Source organism: Stegodyphus dumicola, chromosome 2, assembly GCF_044657685.1.
Source record: "Stegodyphus dumicola isolate Sdum_Otavi_A_Nest chromosome 2, ASM4465768v1".
Classification (NCBI taxonomy): Eukaryota; Metazoa; Arthropoda; class Arachnida; order Araneae; family Eresidae; genus Stegodyphus; species Stegodyphus dumicola.
Window position 1 is genome coordinate 43,943,836 of NC_140769.1, and position 19,427 is coordinate 43,963,262.

Here is a 19,427-nt window from a genome sequence, read left to right on the forward strand (position 1 = left end):
CAGTTAATGGTCGGGTAATTCAGGAAGTAGATCTTATAGCAATCTTGTAGTCAGGTAAGAGAATTTTTGAGAAAGATGAGCAAACGGTCAAGTCATTCTACGTCGGTGTCCGTCCCTTGAATGAAGAAGGAGCACACAGTTCGAATGAAAGCAGGAGAGGTCACGTGAGGTCTCTTGGCAAATCACAAGAGTTCATTTTTGAGAGTTCTAATTTGACCAGAAAGGTCACATGATACATTACAAATTGAAATAATTTCTTGAATACTTGATTAAATAAACTTGATTAAGTAAATTCTTGATTAGATGAATAAAGAATATTTACAATTTATACAAATATACATGATCACCACCTTGCATTGTGATGTATCGAACGCGGTCTCTTTACTGTGTATTCAATTGTAGGATCGTAATTTATAATATTTTGAATAGCCGGATACTCACTATTCTTCATGCTTTCGAAAAAGTTGTGAGAAATTGTGAGAATATGATTCACCAGGGCTTGTATTTTGAAGTCTTTTTGAATATCTCTATTCCTGACAAACCAAGGCGCGTTCGAGATTGATCTCAGAATTTTATTTTGTAGAATGCCAATCTTTTTTCTCTCGTTTTTGTTTCCAATAACCCATGCCGGGGGCGGCGTAGGTAAGGATGGGTATGATGAGTGAGGTGTATAAAACTTTTTTAGTGTTCAGATTTAATTTAGAATTTCTTCCAATAAGTGGGTAGATGGCCATATAAGCTGCGTTCCCTTTGTTTGCGATAAATTTAAGATGGTTTTTAAAAGTGAGATGTTTGTCGATAAAGACTCCGAGGTATTTGTATGCATCAGCTTGCTGGATAGGGTTATTATTAATTTTGATTTTAGCATTAACTCTTTGCAGTTTTTTGTATCTCCTGTAGAGAACGGTACAGCATTTATTTGCGTTAAGATTGATTTGCCATATGGAGCACCAGTGTGCGATATTGTTAATATGCAGTTGTAAGTTATAAATAGCTAATTGTGGATTCCTCTCGGGCTTGCTCTCAAACACGGACTTTTATGCTCCTCGCAGATGACTTATTCCGAGGGCAGCGCCACTAATTTGGATATTGGAGTTTTACTCAGCTACTTATACTTGGCAACATAACCAAATTTTACACGGTTTGACTTATTCTTGAGGGAGTTATCGCTGTTTTTGTGAATTTTCCTTAATTTATGATAACCAGTACAATTCTTAACTAGTAAGCCTGTTGTAGCTGCTTAGCATAAAATTGTTTAATGTGGCTAGAAGAGAAACACGCTAATGTGACAATCAAAATCGTAAAAACAACCTTGTATTTAGCGTAAGTATACTGAAACACTCAATCGATTTCGAGGGCAGCTAAAGGTCCCTCTTCATCAGGAGAAAGAAATACCTAGAAAGAAGAAAAATAAAGGGGAAGGAGTCTCAGAAACACGTGGTCCTTATCAGCACTGCACGGGGTTATAACCGGATTTTTAATCAGAATTACACTGTCCGCCTACTTTTACTGAGCCAGGCTATCTGATCAAACATGTAACACAAAGGACAAAGAATTAGCGAAGTTAAAAATTGGGAGCGAGGGGCAACTGCACCTTCACGCTCAAAATCTGAACTTCGAATCGAAGTCAATCAAATTTTGAAAAAACTAATTAGAGCTCATTTAATAATGCACCACTCATGTTAGTTATCGACCACTAATGTTAGTTTAATACTGCACAACGAATACTAGTTTAATAATGCCACACTAATGTGAGTTATGCGCCACTACTAATGAACCACTAATGTTATTTATCGACCACTAATGTAAGTTTAATAACGCACAACTAATATTAGTTTAAAAATGCCCCACTAATGTTAGCTATTGACCATTTGTAATAGAGCAAGAATGTTCAAAGATTATGCTTTCTATTTTGAAAGGATTCTATTTTTGAAATATACAAAGACACTGAATCATTTCATAATAAACGTCTTTTCACATTGTAAGGTTCCTTTTCACTCATTATTGAGTGCCTTCAGAGTGTATAGTTAGAAGCACAGTCGACTAGTATTAGAAATAATCAAAATCATAAAAACAACCTTGTATTTAGCGTAAGTATATTGAAACACTCAATCGATTTCGAGGGCAGCTAAAGGTTCCTCATCATCAGGAGAATTCGAATAATGAAGTTCATTATTCGAAGTTCAGATTTTGAGCGTGAAGGTGCAGTTGCCCCTCGCTCCCTATTTTTAACTTCGCTAATTTTCTTGTCCTTTGTGTTACATGTTTTATCAGATAGCCTGGCTCACTAAAAGTAGCCGGCCAGTGTAACTCTAATTAAAAACCCGGTTATAACCACGTGCAGTGCTGATAAGGACCACGTGTTTCTGAGACTCCTTCAACTTTATTTTTCTTCTTTCTAGGTATTTCTTTCTCCTGATGAGGAGGGACTTTCAGCTGCCCTCGAAATCGATTGAGTGTTTCAATATACTTACGCTAAATACAAGGTTGTTTTTACGATTTTGATTGTTTAATGTGTTTTAAACTGAAGTCTGCGTACCAAAATCGCATTTAATCTCTTTTTAATATAAGATTTTATAATTTTTATTTTATATTTATTCCTTGAAACTGTAATGGTACTCTTCGAGGTGCTATTCTTTAACCTTAAATTTTCAAATTCCATTTTTCATTTCCTTTCTTCCCGAGAAAACGCTTTTGAGGTAAAGTTTTTGCTATGATACTGTGATGTAATTCACACAAAAAATAATAGTTACCCAATGTGATGAAAAAAACGTAACGCACGGAAATAATAATGTAGATACAGTTTTTGTAATAATTTTTATTTTATTGATATATTTTCACAGTGGTGTACTTTGCTTTCAAGTTATGGTTTAATTTACACCGAAATAATAATAATTACGCAATACAATTGAAAAAGAAAGGAGGGTAAAGTAACGATTATAAAACATGATGTAAGTGTCGTGTGACATTTAAAATTAGGTGTAGCATATAAAACCTACTAAAATATTCATTTGTATCTTCTAAACGTAGGCCGCCAGCATGAATAATCAATTATTCGTAATTCATGATTTATGAAGACGATGGCAAATTTGATGCGTGTCTGCCAAATGGAGCCGGGGCTACAACTCTCGCGCCCCTTGGAAAGATACTGCCATCCCTTTTTCACGCTCGGCCGACTGGAGGGGGGCAAGGCGGTCATGGATTTGTAACATGAGGTCTCGTTAGCGTTGGTCGCTCTCGCGTGACGCTGCCGAGATCATCCGCTTCTGTAGGGGGTCACGGTGCGTGACTCTTTTTCCCTTCGTGCGGAACCTTCTCCCCTGCGCCGTAGGGAAAAAAGAATCCGGGCGGGGAATTTTTCCGCTTGCAGTTTTGTTTTACCTGATTTCATCCTTTTTTGAGGGGAGAGGGAGAATTATTGTGACGCCCTTGCTCTATGACGATTATGGACGGGAAGATATTTAATTAATGTAGTTTTGATCGAATTGAAGTTCTGATCTTGTTACATTTTATAATTTTAGGTTTTTCTTGTGGTATTGGGGAAGTATTTTACGTTAGATTTTATGTATGGGTTTAATCATTCGTTCTCCGAGACAATTTGAAATAGAATTAGGATTTTATCTTTAAATAAGTCTGTTTTCATTATTATGCAAGCAAAAATTCACGGGAAAATTAAAACGTCCATGCAATCAGCCCGTTCCCCGGGTTTCGATACACGGACCGAATTACCAGTGTTCAGCAGCGACTTTTACCGCTTGGCCGCTGGTGCGTGTACTGATAAGTTTTCGATCATTTTTTGGTAAGATCGAAGACCTATCACAAAAATGGCTGACATATTTTGGTTAATTGGTCGTCAATGCGAAGGTAACTTCGTGAATTCGGAAAAGTACATGCATAGATAATGCGCTGCGGTTCTACTTATTTTATTGTATAGAGGCAAAGTATGTTGACGAATAATCTGAGCGTCATTCGAGTTCCTAAACTTAAGTGAAATATTACTGTTGATATAAGAATATGTTAAAAAAAAAAATAAAACTGGCAGTGATCAACAGAAAAGAGCAATATCAACCTGATAATGTTAGAACCTATATTAGAAAGGAAAAAATGTATATATAAGATCTGAAAGCTTTCAGGCTTTATGTTACGCCCAAAGGGTTTTTTTTTTTTACCCATTTACACACATATACAAGTTTCGAGAGCATTTGGGCTTATGTCCCTTTGAACTAAAAATATTTAAAAGTAGCGTATCTTAAGAATTTTCAATAGACAGTCTTGCACGCTGGAGATTTAAAAAAAAAAAAAAAAAAAAAAAAAAAAAAAAAAAAAAAAAAAACTTGATTGTTTATTTAGGTGTACCTAATGCAGTAGTACTAGGATATTTCAAAATATATATATTTTGAAAATTTGCTCTACTCGTGTAACAACTGAAATAAACAAGTCATTCTGAAAACTTAATAAGGCAATTAAATAGTTTTTTTATTTTAAATCAATTTTATAGTCTGGACATGCAAAAATAAACAGTTAAACGATATTAGTGAAAAAGAATTTTCCCAACTAATTCTTTTGGCATCCATTTAATTAAGCAGTTTTATTGTTATTATTCGTTTTAGTTATTAAAAAATCTATTTATTTTGCAATTAAGTGTAGTAAACATTTTTGTATTTTATGTGAGAGTAACAAATTTTTGAAATTCTCTGTTTAAAATCTTAATTAGTACTGTTTTAAAACTGCATTTTCTTCCATCTGATATTATTCGTCGCCCATTTAATAATGACATTTGAAATGCGAAAGGTCTTTCTTTTCCGAGGATAAGGGGTCAGCTGCTTTTTAATACCGCATTCTTTCACTGCGCGGAGGCTAAATTTGATGTTCCTTGAAGTACAAGACATTCATCTTAGTTTGGAAATCGCTGTAATGAAGGGTTTAAGAAAAGAAGTGTAGTGGACACAAGAAAAAACAAGAGCAATTCAGTAGCTTTTGTTTTTTTCACAATAAAGATATAGTTTATTCATTTGGCAGCAGTAGGTAACATTTTACTTTATTTAATAGCAAAATCACTTTTATTTTCAGATTCAATTATTAATTACATTATTATTTAAGGGGGCGAGGCATGGGAAAATTGTGATTGTGAAGGAAAAAAATCTAATGAATTGGGGGTGTTAAATATATTTTTATTAGCCCAAAGGGCGTTAACCTAGAACGGTTGTTAATTTCGCTTTGGCATTTTGCGTTGAAAACTTTAAATGTCCGTTTCACTTTGAAATTATATATGAAATTAAACAATCACTTTTCAAATTGTTGCCACCAAATATTATCTGACTGTATTATATTTAAGGAAATTAAGTAAAGAATCTGCATAAATTTATGTATGCTTCTCGCATTATGATAAAACAACGGTACCTAGAGCCATCAAATTTTGAATAACGTAATCCTGCACCGAATATGGGCATTTGGATTTCTGTTTTATTATCGATTTCATATTTTGTAACACTTTAACGAATTTTTGATTAACAAACTCAACGATTTCAAAGCAAGCAATAGCAACACTGTACGGGGATGATTGTGTCCAGCGCGCGAGACTGTGTATCGGAAATTCTAAAGATAAGCTCTTTTAAATATTTTGCGATATTCTGTTTGAATTGAATTTAATGTTTGAATTGAATTTAATGTTTATCTGTTTGAATTGAATTTAATTAATGGTTTAAGTGCGAAGACATGAAATTTAATAAATAAAGGTAACACACAAAGCGTTTTTTAAAAATCTTTTTTGTTTGTTATTTTCAATTTGTTTGTATCATCTGAAAACTTCACAGTTGGAGACACTAATTTATTGATTCCACAATTGCATGTACTCTATTTCCTTCCTGAAGAAGATGTGTGTGTCTAAACTCCGCAGGGATTTTTTTCCTTCACCACGATGGAAAAAGCTCGCTACGCGGAGCATGACCATGAATTATTTCCCTCCTCGTTAATGAGCCGCATCCCCCCTGACGAACTGCCCATCCTCCTGCAATTCATCCACATCATCGTGTTTTTAGTGATGTTCGAATTACTTATTTGGACGGCTTTTAGATTCCGTTGTAAGAACAATAAAAAAAAGTTAAAACATCAGCAAAAAAAAGTGCTATGTGGTGTAGCTTTCGTGTGAAATAATGACGGCTGAAAAAAAAGAGGTATAAAAAAGTCGTTCTAAGTGGCCAGCATCAGTTTCGCTCCAATGTTGCCACTCCCGGTGAAATTAGACGAAGAAATACTCAACACACCTCACTGCGAATAAAAATTAAAACGCCTAACCTTTGTTGTCTTCATTCAACGGAATATTAATCGTTTTTAATTCTCATTAGGATGTTGTTTCTGTGAATGACTTAAGTATTTCGTGGTATTTTTTTGACTTGTTAACCTTCAATTTTCTGCTGAGTAGAAACATCAAATTTGTTTATATTTTGTTCGTTGCCAGCTGTTGTGGGACATGTGAGGTCTCTGTGGAAAGAGAAAAATACCAGCATGGAGGGCTTTCTAAAGGAAAACTGGCTCGTAGCTCACTTCTCCTATGTTCATTTTTATATAATTTTATTTATTTTAATTAGTGATAAAACGATTGAGGAAGAATCCATACTCAGAACACAATTGTTCTTGCGTAAGAAATACAGGTAGGTGCATGTGGTGCATATTATTTTGTTTAATAATAGTTTAGATGGTAGTAGTATTTTCGAATTCTACGCTAGATGGTGAGTTGCTCGTGATTGACTGTTTTTAAGTGCAATTTAAACGTTTGTGGACTTACGTATTAAATAAAAGTATAGTAAAAGCTCGACAATTTTGTAATTATTTTAATCAATTATGTTTTCGAATTGATTACGATGTTGTTTCAGGAAGATACTTTAGAGTTCGAATGTGCATCTTCATCTAAAAGCTTCATTGGAGATTCTAAGATAAATTATCTCTCTAGAACTTCGGCGTTATTATAATTTGTAAATTTTGTGAATACAGTTAATATTTCGGCAGCCGTGCACCAAGTAATATTAGTAAAACCTTTTTCCTCGTTACTCGCCATTTTTGATACCAACGACTTATTCCACAACTGATTCATATTTGGCTTTCTTAATCAATCCGGCAGATTTGATCTTTAACAAATGTCTCACATAATTGAGTGAATATTTTGTATTAAGTTTATCTGTTTATTAGGACTTTCAATATTTTTGTTTTATTCAACAGAATTTTTCAGTATAATAGTAGAGAGAAAATATTATTTCAGGATCAGTATTCATTGGTCGGAGTTTAATAGCTCTGGACAAGATTAAAAACATGTGGGTACCAGCAGTGGTCAGGTATAAACTCCGCCTACCTGATAACTACATTATCATGCTTGTTGATAAGTTACGCTGATTGTGATTCTGAAGTAACATTTTCCTCTACTCATAATGATTAAGGCTCCAATTTAAATGTTGAATGGTTCCGATTATTTCCGAAAGATACCTTCGTAACCTCTCAAACGCCCGATTATTGGGTGGGCCAAACAATTAGATGCCGAATTATCAGACTTCTGTATAGTGATGCGAGAGCTTATGTAATATAATCTTTTATTTCATCGCATCTGACTAAATAGTTTCATTATTATTCCACAAAAACCAAACGCAGACTGCCCAAAAAATAATGGTGGGATTTTGTTGTAAAATGGCAGCTTCCTGTTTATCCCACTGCAGCATTTTGTTTAGTTATACGAATATGGAGCATAATTTATCTGTGGTACAACTAATGTCGTACATTTTTTTGTAGAATAAGTTATAGCTATGCAATATACAGCTGCATCAGTTTTATCAGTGCATTTAAATAAAAGTGACGTGAATCTATTACGCTAGCTATTGGAAATGTCTAAATTTTTATCTAGCTATCGTTTGGGTCAGAAATAAAGTTTGTTAGTGACAGTTCATGTTTATTAATTTGATTAGCAAACTTATTTTTGCTTGTTTTAGCTGTATGGCTAAAATTAGGTTATTAATGAAGTATTTTCCTTTACAGACAGAGATTGCCAAAAGGTTAAATGCCATCATAGCACAAATTTTACCGTTCCTATCTCAAGAGGTAAGTTTGTTTTGTAATTGGTATTTAAATTTTTATTTAAAAAAGTAAACTAATGGAACACATCTTAGTGTTTTCCCCATTCCCTCTTTTGATTTGTATATAGTTTCGCATACGGCTAACGTATGTGTCACTAATAAAAAAATTATATTATTACCCGAGTAGTAATCTCATAATTTAACAATAAATTCAAGCTAAATTTTTTATTTACTGTTATTTTCTATTAATTCTCTGTAAAAATATGAAATCAAATAATGAGACCCTAACCTTATTATAAACATATCGTAGCAAAAGAATTTTCTCTCTGCATTTTTAAGTAAGGCTACATATCCTAGTTGTTTCTAAAAGACCAATTTAAAGCTTTTATCAAAATTATAGCATTTAGTTCAAGTAATTTAAACTTTTTTTTTTTTTTTCCCTCGTAGGTGGTATTTTGAAAACGTTCTCATAAGCAATAGGGTATTCTATTTTTTAATAAAGAAGTCATTATTTTTTTTATTTCTTGCGAAAGATAGTTTTGTGTTTGATTATGTTCACCCGAGCGCTTTGACCTATATATGAAATTATGTTTTATTTATGTATCCTTATGAAAATTAATGGTGGAAAATTAAGCCACTCCCGTTATCTGAATCTTGATCTCTTGTTATTTCAGCACCAGCAGCAGGTGGCAGCTGCGGTTGAGAGAGCGAAGCAAGTTACCATGACGGAATTGAATGCCATTATAGGGGTAAATATCGTATGTTGTATTTGTTATAATTCTTTTAAATAGCTGAAAATAATGGTTCAGAATGTCGTGTTTGGTACTTTCTTTTAATATGGAAGAACCTAAGCAAAATTCTGCCGGGGACAGCAGTGTATTTTTATAGGGAACACAACCCTTGTTTTGAAGAGAGAAACATCGTTGCAAGATGTATTAATGAGCAGTTGAATGAAAATAATTTATTTCTAAAAGGATGGTTATGAAAATTGAAGTTTAAATTGTAATAATGGACGTATCTGTATTAGAATTTGGAACTCAAGAACTGATTCATGTATTCATTGATTTATTTTTTAAATTGGCTAAAGGATATGCAGTCGAATCCTTGTTAATGGATGCTCCTTTTTAACGGACATCGATAGTTTAATTTCAGACCTTCAAAGTAGGTCCACCAGCGGCCGAGCAGTAAAGTCCCCTAGCGCTGGTAGTTCGGTCCGAGGTTCGAATCCAGCGAACGAGCGGGCTGCATGGGCGTTTTCGTGGTTTTCCCCATGTGTAACATGTTAATACCAACCAGTTTCACTTAGAAAAATCCTCCACGAAGGCATACCTCCCTTCCGTTTAGTGCCTAAAGTCCCAATCATATATGTTTCTGCTACCAGGGACTGGGCGCCGAAAGGGACAATTCTCATAAGCCGCACATTTCCACGAAATCTACGTAGTTAGATTTTCATTTTTACTTACTAAACAGGCTTAAACGCCAAACAGTAATTCATTATCGCTCAGATTGGAATCACGTGATCCTTCAGAAGCAAACCTTTCGTCTGATTGGTTGATCTCTACCCATTACAGAGCTGCAGCCGAAATATTTTCGGCGAGGTTTCAAAAAATCCCGCTTGTCCGGTACATCGCTTCCAGCGGAGCGTTTAAAACCAGTGCTACCAGAATCATTTCTCAGAAAAGTCCCGTCTAGTAGAGACCCCTTTAGATGTGATAACCCCTTTATGGCGGAACACGTAAAATAGTTATAATGAAACAACTGTCCTCCCATTTGTCAGACGGTCAGAAGCCTTGGGCCGGAGTGACCTTTCATGAAGTTAGTCTGTAGATGCAAATAAATTGGGAATGCTATTTCTCTTTTTATCGTTTATTCTACAATTAGGGAATGATTATGTATTGATAGTAAGATTATGCATGGCTAACTAGGCTAAAAAATAGCGAAATATTTTTGTAAATGGAGTAATTTACAAGAAGCATTAAAATACTAAAGAGCCTTAGCTATTTGATATAAATGCTTACCGCCTCATATAAAAGGGAAAACAAGTAAAACAACTCGATGAATTTTCATAAATATCCAACACAAAATTAGCCAAGTGAGTTCATTATATTACATTAAATAATAATCCATTTTTAAAAAGTTATTAACATTTCCTTAAAATACTAATTAAGAATTATTTTTCTTGTAACTTCACCTTGAAAATTGTGGTAATCATTTTTAAAAGAGTAGGCGTAATTAAAACAGAAGTTAGTAATAGTGTTGGAAAGATTTAAGTATGTTTCATGTGATAGTTTTATTTATTGATGGGGTGGAGCAGTTGATAAACTGCAAAAAGAACGAAGGGGGGGAGCAGATAATTACAGCCGTTCATGAGTTGAAGTAATGATTTAAATCACGAAATTTTCAGTTTTGGTTGCAAGCAAGTTGCTAGACCTACCAGCTTTTATCGTCGGAAGTTTGAACGCAGTGTGGAGAAGAAGCAAACAGATGTGTAAATATTGAATCTGCCCGCCTATCAGCTTTGGCTGGGAACACAATGCACAGAGGAAGTTTTATCGTATGTTTATCTATGAACTTGGAATTGTTATATGAAAGAATGGTGCGTTTTGAAAGCAAAGTTTTGCTTTCCTTGAAAGGGTTGAAAAATAGTTTCTGTACGAATCGTGTTTATTTATGAGTTTAATAGCATCCATAAATTCGAAGTGTTTAAAGCGTGAGGTTTGCTTTGAACTTTTCTCATATTATTTTACAAGTAACAATAAAAAAACAAACCTTAAATTCGTGTGGATTTTGAATAAAATTCTATCGATATCTAAGAACGGTCAGATATAAGACACGGAAGGGGGATTACTATTGCTGGTATGCTTAACTTCATTTTTATGTCTCAGGATTATATAGCGGTTAGCAGAGACTGTCTACATCCCATTAACAAGGCTTGCAAAGCTTGGCTGTATGTATCATTCACTTCCTCTTTTCGCAGGTGTAATATCTATCTCTTAAGGCGCTTCTTGGTATTTAAACGCTTAAATGATGAATGGATTTGGTCATTCCCGATGAATACTTTCAAACAAGTATCCAGTCTTTGGGGGAATTGGGTTTTCATTTTCATATATCAGTTTCTCTTCTGTTTATTTCTCTGCCTTAATTAACGGAAATTATAGGCTCTAAACTATGCCATGTTAGTGTCATGTTTACTGTTACTTTAGAATAGGCACTTCAAGGTTATTTTCCTCTCGCAACCGTGACTCAAAATCATGGTAACGACTGTTGCGGGAAAAATGCCGAATCTTCTAATTTGCTAAAATCCCTTAATTCCCTCTCTAAGATAATGACGACTCTCATTACGATCGAAAACAACGGGAAGGCTGCTATGACCTTGAAGTGCGCATTTTAAAGTAACACTGTAAATGTTTTTGTCAAAATAAAATTCGATTTTAGTTTCTAGTTAAAAATTTTAGGACTTAATTTTTCCAACCAGATACATTGAAATTGCAAGACTTAGAATGGATTCAAATGGAAATATTTTATTCGATTTTATGCCGCTGATGTGTATTATTATTGTTATAAAAATTAAACAACGAGACAGTTGGAAGGCAATGAAACAAAATTTTTGAAACTAATCATAACAGTTCACAGAAATTTGCTATTTTGTTCACGATCGACGAACAGAAGCACAAACGGTGGATCAGAGAAAATTTTTCCGCTGAAATTTTGATTTCTAAAATCCTTAGTTTAGACCATGGCGATGTTGTGATCTTCTTTATCAGTTAGGATCATTAACTGCTTCTGTGTATGACTTTTACATATTTTAAATTTTACGAGGTCTTTTAGTAGCAATAAACACGTAAAGTCTAAGAAACGTTGGAATAAAAATGCTAGATAGTGAAAAAAATAGTAAAATGCTTTGCGTGTTATGGTTAAAATGAATTTACTTTATAAAGTACTAAGAACATATTTGCAGTAATGTGTTAATTTTTTTAAAAAGGAACTTAAATAGGTAATAATATATATTCTTAAAAAATGAGTCTTATACCAAATATTTGTGGATAAATTTTAAACCAAAAAAGAATATGAAAAATCTTATGAACACCAAAATCTTGGATCTTTAGTTCATCAAATTTACATTTCATTGCCACCATAAGATACTATCTCCAAACCAGTGACGAAGTTTACATGATTTGGTGGTATTGAACCATTTTGCTTTTCTTCCTATTTCTTTAATTTTCTCCGGTGAAGTTGAAGCAATAAATTATTACATAATGATGTTAGTTCTAGAATATCAAGTGTAAACATAAAAATTTTACCGTTAACATTGAAAAATGCATATAGTCGAGGAATTTTATAGCGTAAACTGCGAAATTGAATTAAAGGAACTGGAGCTTGTATAGCCAGTTTGCCGAAATTTAATCCATTGTTTAAACGGCCTTTCATCGAAGGACGCTGACCAGTATCCAAAGGGTTAAAATTATGGAAGACTGGTAATATCTTTTTAGGTTCGGACACACAATGTAAGCGGTAGTGTCCTGGTTAGGTAAATCGGTTCGTAAGCGGTAGAATCCCAGAACAATAAGTAGTTTGACTACAGTTCAAATTCCGGCGAACGGGCTCGCTGCATGGCATTTCTCTTGGTTTGGTTTATGTGATTACGGCAGAGCCTCGAGGGCTGTCTGCCTAAGGGGAACGATGCCTTCGTTGAGGACGTCCTAAGGGAACTGGCTCGTATACACGTTACACATAAGGAAAACTCCGAAAACGCCCACGCAGCCAGCCGGTTCGAGGCATTCGAACCTCGGAACGAACCACCAGTATTCAGCAAGTTTACCGTTCGGCCGCTGGTGGGCCCGTATTTCTCGTGGTTTTCCTGATGTACATATACTGATTGTGAATAGGTTTCCCTTTAAAAGTTCTCCACGAAAGATCTGTTCCTTTAGGTGGTATAAGTGGGTGGGACACCAGAAATTCACTGTTGGTTTTACAGGCATAGTATGTTGGTTTTACAGATCTTACTGCACTAAATGTGAAGCTTCGCTGTAATTTTGATGTAGAACAAGCACCCCAGGGTCGGCTCAAGTGTCTGCCATGCCATCAGCTTGTGGCTGTGTTCTTTTCCTCTGGCTACCAACCACTCGAGAGAGACTTTCGGCTTCCAATATTTTAAGTATCCCTCCCCATGACTATACGCTTTCTCCATGCCTTCTCTCGGACTCGAATCCAGAGATCCGTCAGTATTGCAGCCTTTGCCGCTGACCACTGTACCGATAAGGCGGATCTTCCGTTTGGCAGATAGCCGTCTTGTACTGAGGCAATCACGTAATGGTGCTGCTTGGTAGGTAGTTGTTTGCTCGCGTCGCCATCTATTAGTGACGTGCAGCAGTGGCGCGAGTTTCGCATGCCCTTGAAGACAATGAGCTTAGGATTCGATCCTGGATCTGTTTGCTATGAGGCAGTCGAATATTATACCGCTGATGCAAAAGAGCTTCAGCGCGACAGAACTACTTTGTAACGCGAACATTTATTGCTACAGTACTTTGCTGTAATGCAATACAAATTCTTTCTTGGTTCGATTTCTGATGATGAATTGAGGTGTTTTCAAATGCTATCTGAAGCGACGCTTGTAGAGAAATGATATATAATTTTGTATTGCCATTCAAATGTGTATCATTGTGTATGGAAACATGCGTTACACCTTGAATAACGAGGTACTAAAATAGAAGTTTTATTAATAGCCATGCTTGTCACATTTTAATGATGAAAGATTGGTTTTTTCCCCCTTGTCGCAGACACGGGAGTTCATATTTTATAGCTTATTTTATTACATTGTGCTACAGTTAACTAATGGTTGTAGTTAATGTAGTATTGAACCCATCAGCAAGTTGTACAAGCTTCTTAGCCTTCAGGTCAATGTACTTTGTTAAATATACATGTCGTCAGAAAAAAGGGCCATCCATCATTCAACAGCAGGAACGAGGGGAACGTTATTTCGGTGCTAAGTGAATAGAAATGTGGGTGGATCATTTTCCTGTCTAACATATCTAACGAATTGTTAGGATCCATTACTGTATTTTCTACGTGTCTGACAGTGGTATTATCGTTGTTTTGGTGGATCGCCGATGGAGCGTGTCGTTTGGCTGTCTAAATAAAGGTCACCGTATATTCTTTTTTATTATTATTATCTGCGTTTTGGTAGGAGCAATTTTTGTCCGAAACAGCTTATCTCGTGGACTTGGATTGTTGACAGAGTAATGTCAACGGAGTATCTTATCTCCCCTGCGTATTGTGCTGTATCAGCCTCGGAACAAAGTAAGGATGTGATTAAAGCTCTTGGCAAACACTTTTTTATACCATCTGCACCACTACCTGTCTTTAGTAAGCTTGTGGCTGATTTCTCAGTTCAGCGTACGTGAGAATCCAATGTATGCAGGTAGATTAAGAGGATAATAAGATGGAAAATCCTTGGATTTATGCACTGCAAGTTTAATTTTTTAAGAAAAAAAAAGAGATAATATCATGGTTCGAATTGTACAATATATAAACCCATTGTCACCTTTTCTATATCGTTTGTGAAGGGAATCTAATGCAATAAACTTGCTGTGTTTAAAATAATTAACTTATAGTTCTTTTTCGTTTTGTTTACTTTCTCTCTCTCCTTTTTTTTTTTTTTTTTTTTTCCCAGTGTGCCATTATTCAGTATACGTATAGCAGCGTCACATGTCCAAAGGAAATACTTTTGTTGATATATTTCGCTCCGCCATTAACATAGGGCCAAGAATAAATTTCCTGTCTCTTTTAAGTCTACTCGAGAAGGTTTGGTTTGTTTTATTTGGTTATAACAAAGTACCCAGGGATATCTGGGGTAGGGGTAGGGATGCGTTCTTTGTAGAAGATTTTCTTAGGGAAACTGGCTGGTATACACGTTACACATGGAGAAAAACCTCGAATGCGCCCATGCAGCCAGCTCGATCGCCAAGATTATAATTCTGAACCGAACTGCTCGGCCGCTGGTGGGCTCCTACTCGAAAAGGAAATGAATATGCTAGACTTGCGCCGATCTGGAACTATTTTGCAACCATTCTGAAACTTTTATTTTACTTCTACCGTAATTGTTTACCGTACGAGAAAAATTGACCGGAATATTTAATTTCACAGTTTCCAATTTTTGATGTGCTTTTCAACTTGCCATTGGAAACATAACTTTCTACTTCATTTGCGCTACTTTAAATTGTGATAAATTACTCTTGTCCTCCTTCAAAAATTATTACCTTGCCGTTATATTGCAGAATCAGTGTAATATTGCTTAGTTTTGTATGGTCATTTCCGAGAAATGTTTTGACTATTGAGAGTAATAAATTAATAAGACTGCGCCTGAAAATCCTGGAGTAGAAGACCTAAAGACCGAAATCCCCCCTTTTTAGTTGATTATAAAATTTCCTTGCCCTGTACTCTTCTTCAGAAATTATTATTTTGACTTTATATTGTTAGTGTAATGCAATATAGTTCTTCATGGTAATTTCTAAGGAATGTTTTGACTCTCGGGAATGTTAAATAAATAAGAATGCCCTATAACCCATGGGGAAAAGGCCCTATTTCGACCATTTTTTAACTTATAAATGAATAAGAATGCTCTATAATCCATGGAAAGAAGCCCTATTTCGACCATTTTTTTAACTTAGAAATGAATAAGAATGCCCTATAATCCATGGAAAGGAACCCTAACTTGACCCTTTTTTAACTTATATTACAAAATTTTGTTTGAGAACGAATTCCTTCATTTCCACTTTCTCAAACCATCCGGTTTTTTTTACCTGTTCGTGGCGATTCACTTTTTCCGGAATTCAGATGATGAGGGAACCGGAAAACCGAAAAGGACCCCAAAACAAATTTCTCCTCATGACGTAAACGCGAGAGACTGTTGAGGCAATACTGCTCTTTCTCTCTCTCTCTCTCTCTGTCCTCTTCTTACTTCCTTCCGCACTTCAATTATTGGCTTATTTCCAAAATCAGCTCTACTCGCCGACAAGTGCTCGAAAAACCCCTTCTTGCGGACCCACTATTTTCTCATTTTGAGGAGAGTTAAGTTGAGCAGGTTACACAGTTCTCCGTAATAAACTTGTCTCCGCTGTTACTTCTTCGGCGACCCACCCCGTCATCCCGCCTCTTAGCTCTGTGGAGTGTGTATATATTTTTACTCTTCAGTTTAAGAAACACTCTCAACTAAAACATCTCCTCACTCTTTTCTTCATCTTGCTGTCCCTCCTCCCCCCCCCCCCCCAAAAAGTGTTTCAATGAGCAGACAGACACTTGGTGTAAATATACTTCTTTTCCTGTCCGCTCTTTTCTTGAACTTCTGCTTCTGTGCTAACAGCGCGAATAAACAGAAATAATTCCGTATTTTTATTTAGGCTTAGGCACAGTAAACTGAAAGAAGTTTCGTGTAATCTTGAAACATCGAGATGTAATTCTTTCAAGAATGATCTTTTTGAGCATCATTTAATCCAAAGCTTGCTCTGTGGATAGAACCGTAAAATAATTTTCTTTTGCATGCCATCGTATTAGTGGCTAATTTGTTTTGAGTTCAGGACTGATGTAATATGAAGCATTAAGCATTCTTTCGGAATCTATAGAAACACACTTTTTTGACAGAAAAACAAAAATATTGAATTTTCCTCAAAATTTTGGAGTGCTTTTAGAGAGCTTTTAAAAGCATAGGCTCACATTAGCCAGATCCTTACGTAGATCTGAATGACAGCATGGTTGCTTGCTTGCTTGCGTATTTTTTTTTTTTTAGATTAAATACGACATCGGTCCATCAGCTGCTCATCGGTTAAGCGATGGAGTATTGAAAATTGTTTTTTGGTTGTCTTAATTTGTTCTAATACAAAATGGCTACTTTTACGGTTCTTGTGTTGTACAAATTCCAATTAGTAAAGTATTATTTATCTTTCAGTAAGCTGTTCTCAGCAGATTCCGTATCTTTATTTGCAACATCTGCAGAAATGGCAGAGAAAACCTTGCTGAAATTCTTTTACGTATGTTACTTTTCAGCGCAAAAATAAAAGGTTACAGCGTAAGGCTTTATAAAATTTAAAACTAAAAAAACTGAAAGAAAGCGGACCGAGTGTAGTGTAAAGTGTGTAGATTTATTTCAACACAATTTTCACTCTTTCTTTTTTTCTTCTCTCTCTCTCTGTTTTTTTGGGGGAGGGGTGCATAAAGAAGGAATTGGCATAAACATCATTACATTTCTACAGTCTTTTTTGTAGAATTTTTTTTGTTTTTGTTTTTGTTTTGTTTTGTTTTGTTTTGTTAGATTAAGGTGAGTTATTTTAATATGGCAAAGCACACGAGGGCTGTCTGCCTAAGGACTAAGGAAAGAAATGGCTTCATAGAAGATTTTCTAAGAGGAACCTACTCGTATGCATGGGAAAAACCACGAAAATCAACCAATGCAGCCACTTCATTTGGCGTTTTCTTAGTATCTTAAGTTGAACTCCCACCATTCAGTATTCTTAACCGCTCGGCCACTCGTGGGGCCTTTTTGGAATAGGCACAGTTTTTATGGCTCAGTATTAATTTGTGGGATAAATTACAAATATTAAGCTATATAGGAAAACATAGTTCTTTTTCCATGAATACGCCTCCATTTACCGAAAGTTATAGGCGCTAAATTAATTTTGCATCTTATTAAAAATTTATATCGGTGGAATAATATAATAATTAAAAGCGAAACTACGTAAATTAAAGAGATAGCGAGAAATCCAGATAGCGGAGTTCTGTATTTCCTGCATAAGCTCGATTTCGTTTAAGTGACGTCAGCTTAGATAGGTACTTCAGCTGGAATAAATCATAACTTTTAATAGGAAAGTGAAATCTCTTTTCACCTCGTTTTAGTATTTAAGTACGTCTAGCGCGCAAAAATCGAAAATAAAAAAGTCGAAGAGAGTCATAATTACTTTCCACGAAATATCACGTGACCTCGGGGCGCAAAGCTGGCGCGTGAAAGCTGTAATTAATCATTATTGCGGTTGGGAAACAAGGAAGAAATACGCGTGTATTTAAAAAAAAAAAAAAAAAAAAAAAAAAAAAAAGGAATGAAGCGAGAGTCAGGATTAAAGAGGTTGACAAACAGGAACGATGTGACGCCACATGGTTCACGTGACATTCATTGCTTCCATGTCTCTTTTCAACCCCTTTTGTCATTGTTGCTATATTCGCTTTTCCACTGTGTATTTTGAGTTTTGCTACGCAAAGTGTTCTTTGCTGGTTATTTATTTGTATCTTTTTGCGTTAATTTTTCCCGTTTTGTGCACCGTCGCTGCAGCAGTCCTTGTTTTAGCGTTAGATGTTCGTTCGCATGGTGCGCGTCATTTGCAATGCAAATCTGTATTTTGTTAGGATGAATTAAGTTTTCCCGATATATGTTGTTGAAAAGGGGATCTGGGGGATGATTCAGCTGCTGAAGTTGTCGGAAGCGTGTAATGACAAATTTATTGACCTGTATGCATTTAACACCTCCGCTTTTGTACTTGAGAATTTAAGGAAAATTGCCTGTCTGTACTTATATCGCCAGCTGTATATATGGAACTCGGATTTTCTTTCAGTCCGAACTTCCATTTGTTCTTTATACCCTTCCATCTGTTTTTTAATTATTGAATAAAAATTAATAGAAATTTCAAAAGTTTCTGTATTTCTAGTTCTGTAATTGCATTCGCATTACATTTGTATATTTCCCAAGTTTCTTACTATATTCAGTATCGTAAAAGTTATATATAGAGAGTGAATCTGAACAAGAGAGGCACCGTGTGATAGAAGGTAGCTGTACGAGTAATATTCTTCATACAGTGTATGGTCGGAATGCAAAAGTGAACCGCTAGGTGGCATTGTAAATAAATGGTATAAAAACGTCAGTCCTGACACCCAGCGGCATTTTCTACCATGCATTACCGAGAGGATTGGTCGAAGTGGTCCCGTAGCGGGCCACTAAGATCACCGGATCTCTCATGTTTGGCCTTTTTCCTGTGGGGACATATGAAAAGCCTAATCTTCTTGTCCTCCATTGAAACCAATATGGAATATAGTCGCCGTAGTTGCGGCTATATTCGAGCAATGCCTGATGTCTTCGCAATTTTGCGACAATCCCCCTTATCCCGCAGGTGTGCAGCTGTTGGCGGCTGCTGCTGCATTACAGCTGGCGGGAGGTCTTTTGGGGAATTTCTTTGAGCGTGTTCTGTTAATAAAATGTTTTCTGAAGTATCTCCTCGCATTCTTGTGTTAATTCTTTAAATGTGACAATCGAAAACTACCCTTTAACTTCTCACCGCTCGCGTTCCGACCATACATTCTGAGACGAATGTAACTGCCTTCTATCACCTCTTA

General features: G+C 35.6%; 1 protein-coding gene across 7 annotated transcripts in view; it reads left to right on the top strand.

The window, feature by feature from the left end:
- Positions 1-19,427, top strand: part of gro (TLE family member transcriptional corepressor groucho) — a 295,514-nt gene that overhangs the window by 197,808 nt on the left and 78,279 nt on the right. For 4 of the 7 annotated variants that reach the window (XM_085810630.1, XM_085810634.1, XM_085810633.1 and 1 more), the window contains 2 exons: positions 8,020-8,082; positions 8,732-8,815. In XM_085810630.1, coding sequence (XP_085666756.1) covers positions 8,020-8,082; positions 8,732-8,815 — 147 coding nt within the window. The remainder of the gene's footprint in view (positions 1-8,019; positions 8,083-8,731; positions 8,816-19,427) is intronic. The other 3 variants (XM_085810631.1, XM_085810635.1, XM_085810636.1) reach the window with 1 other exon arrangement.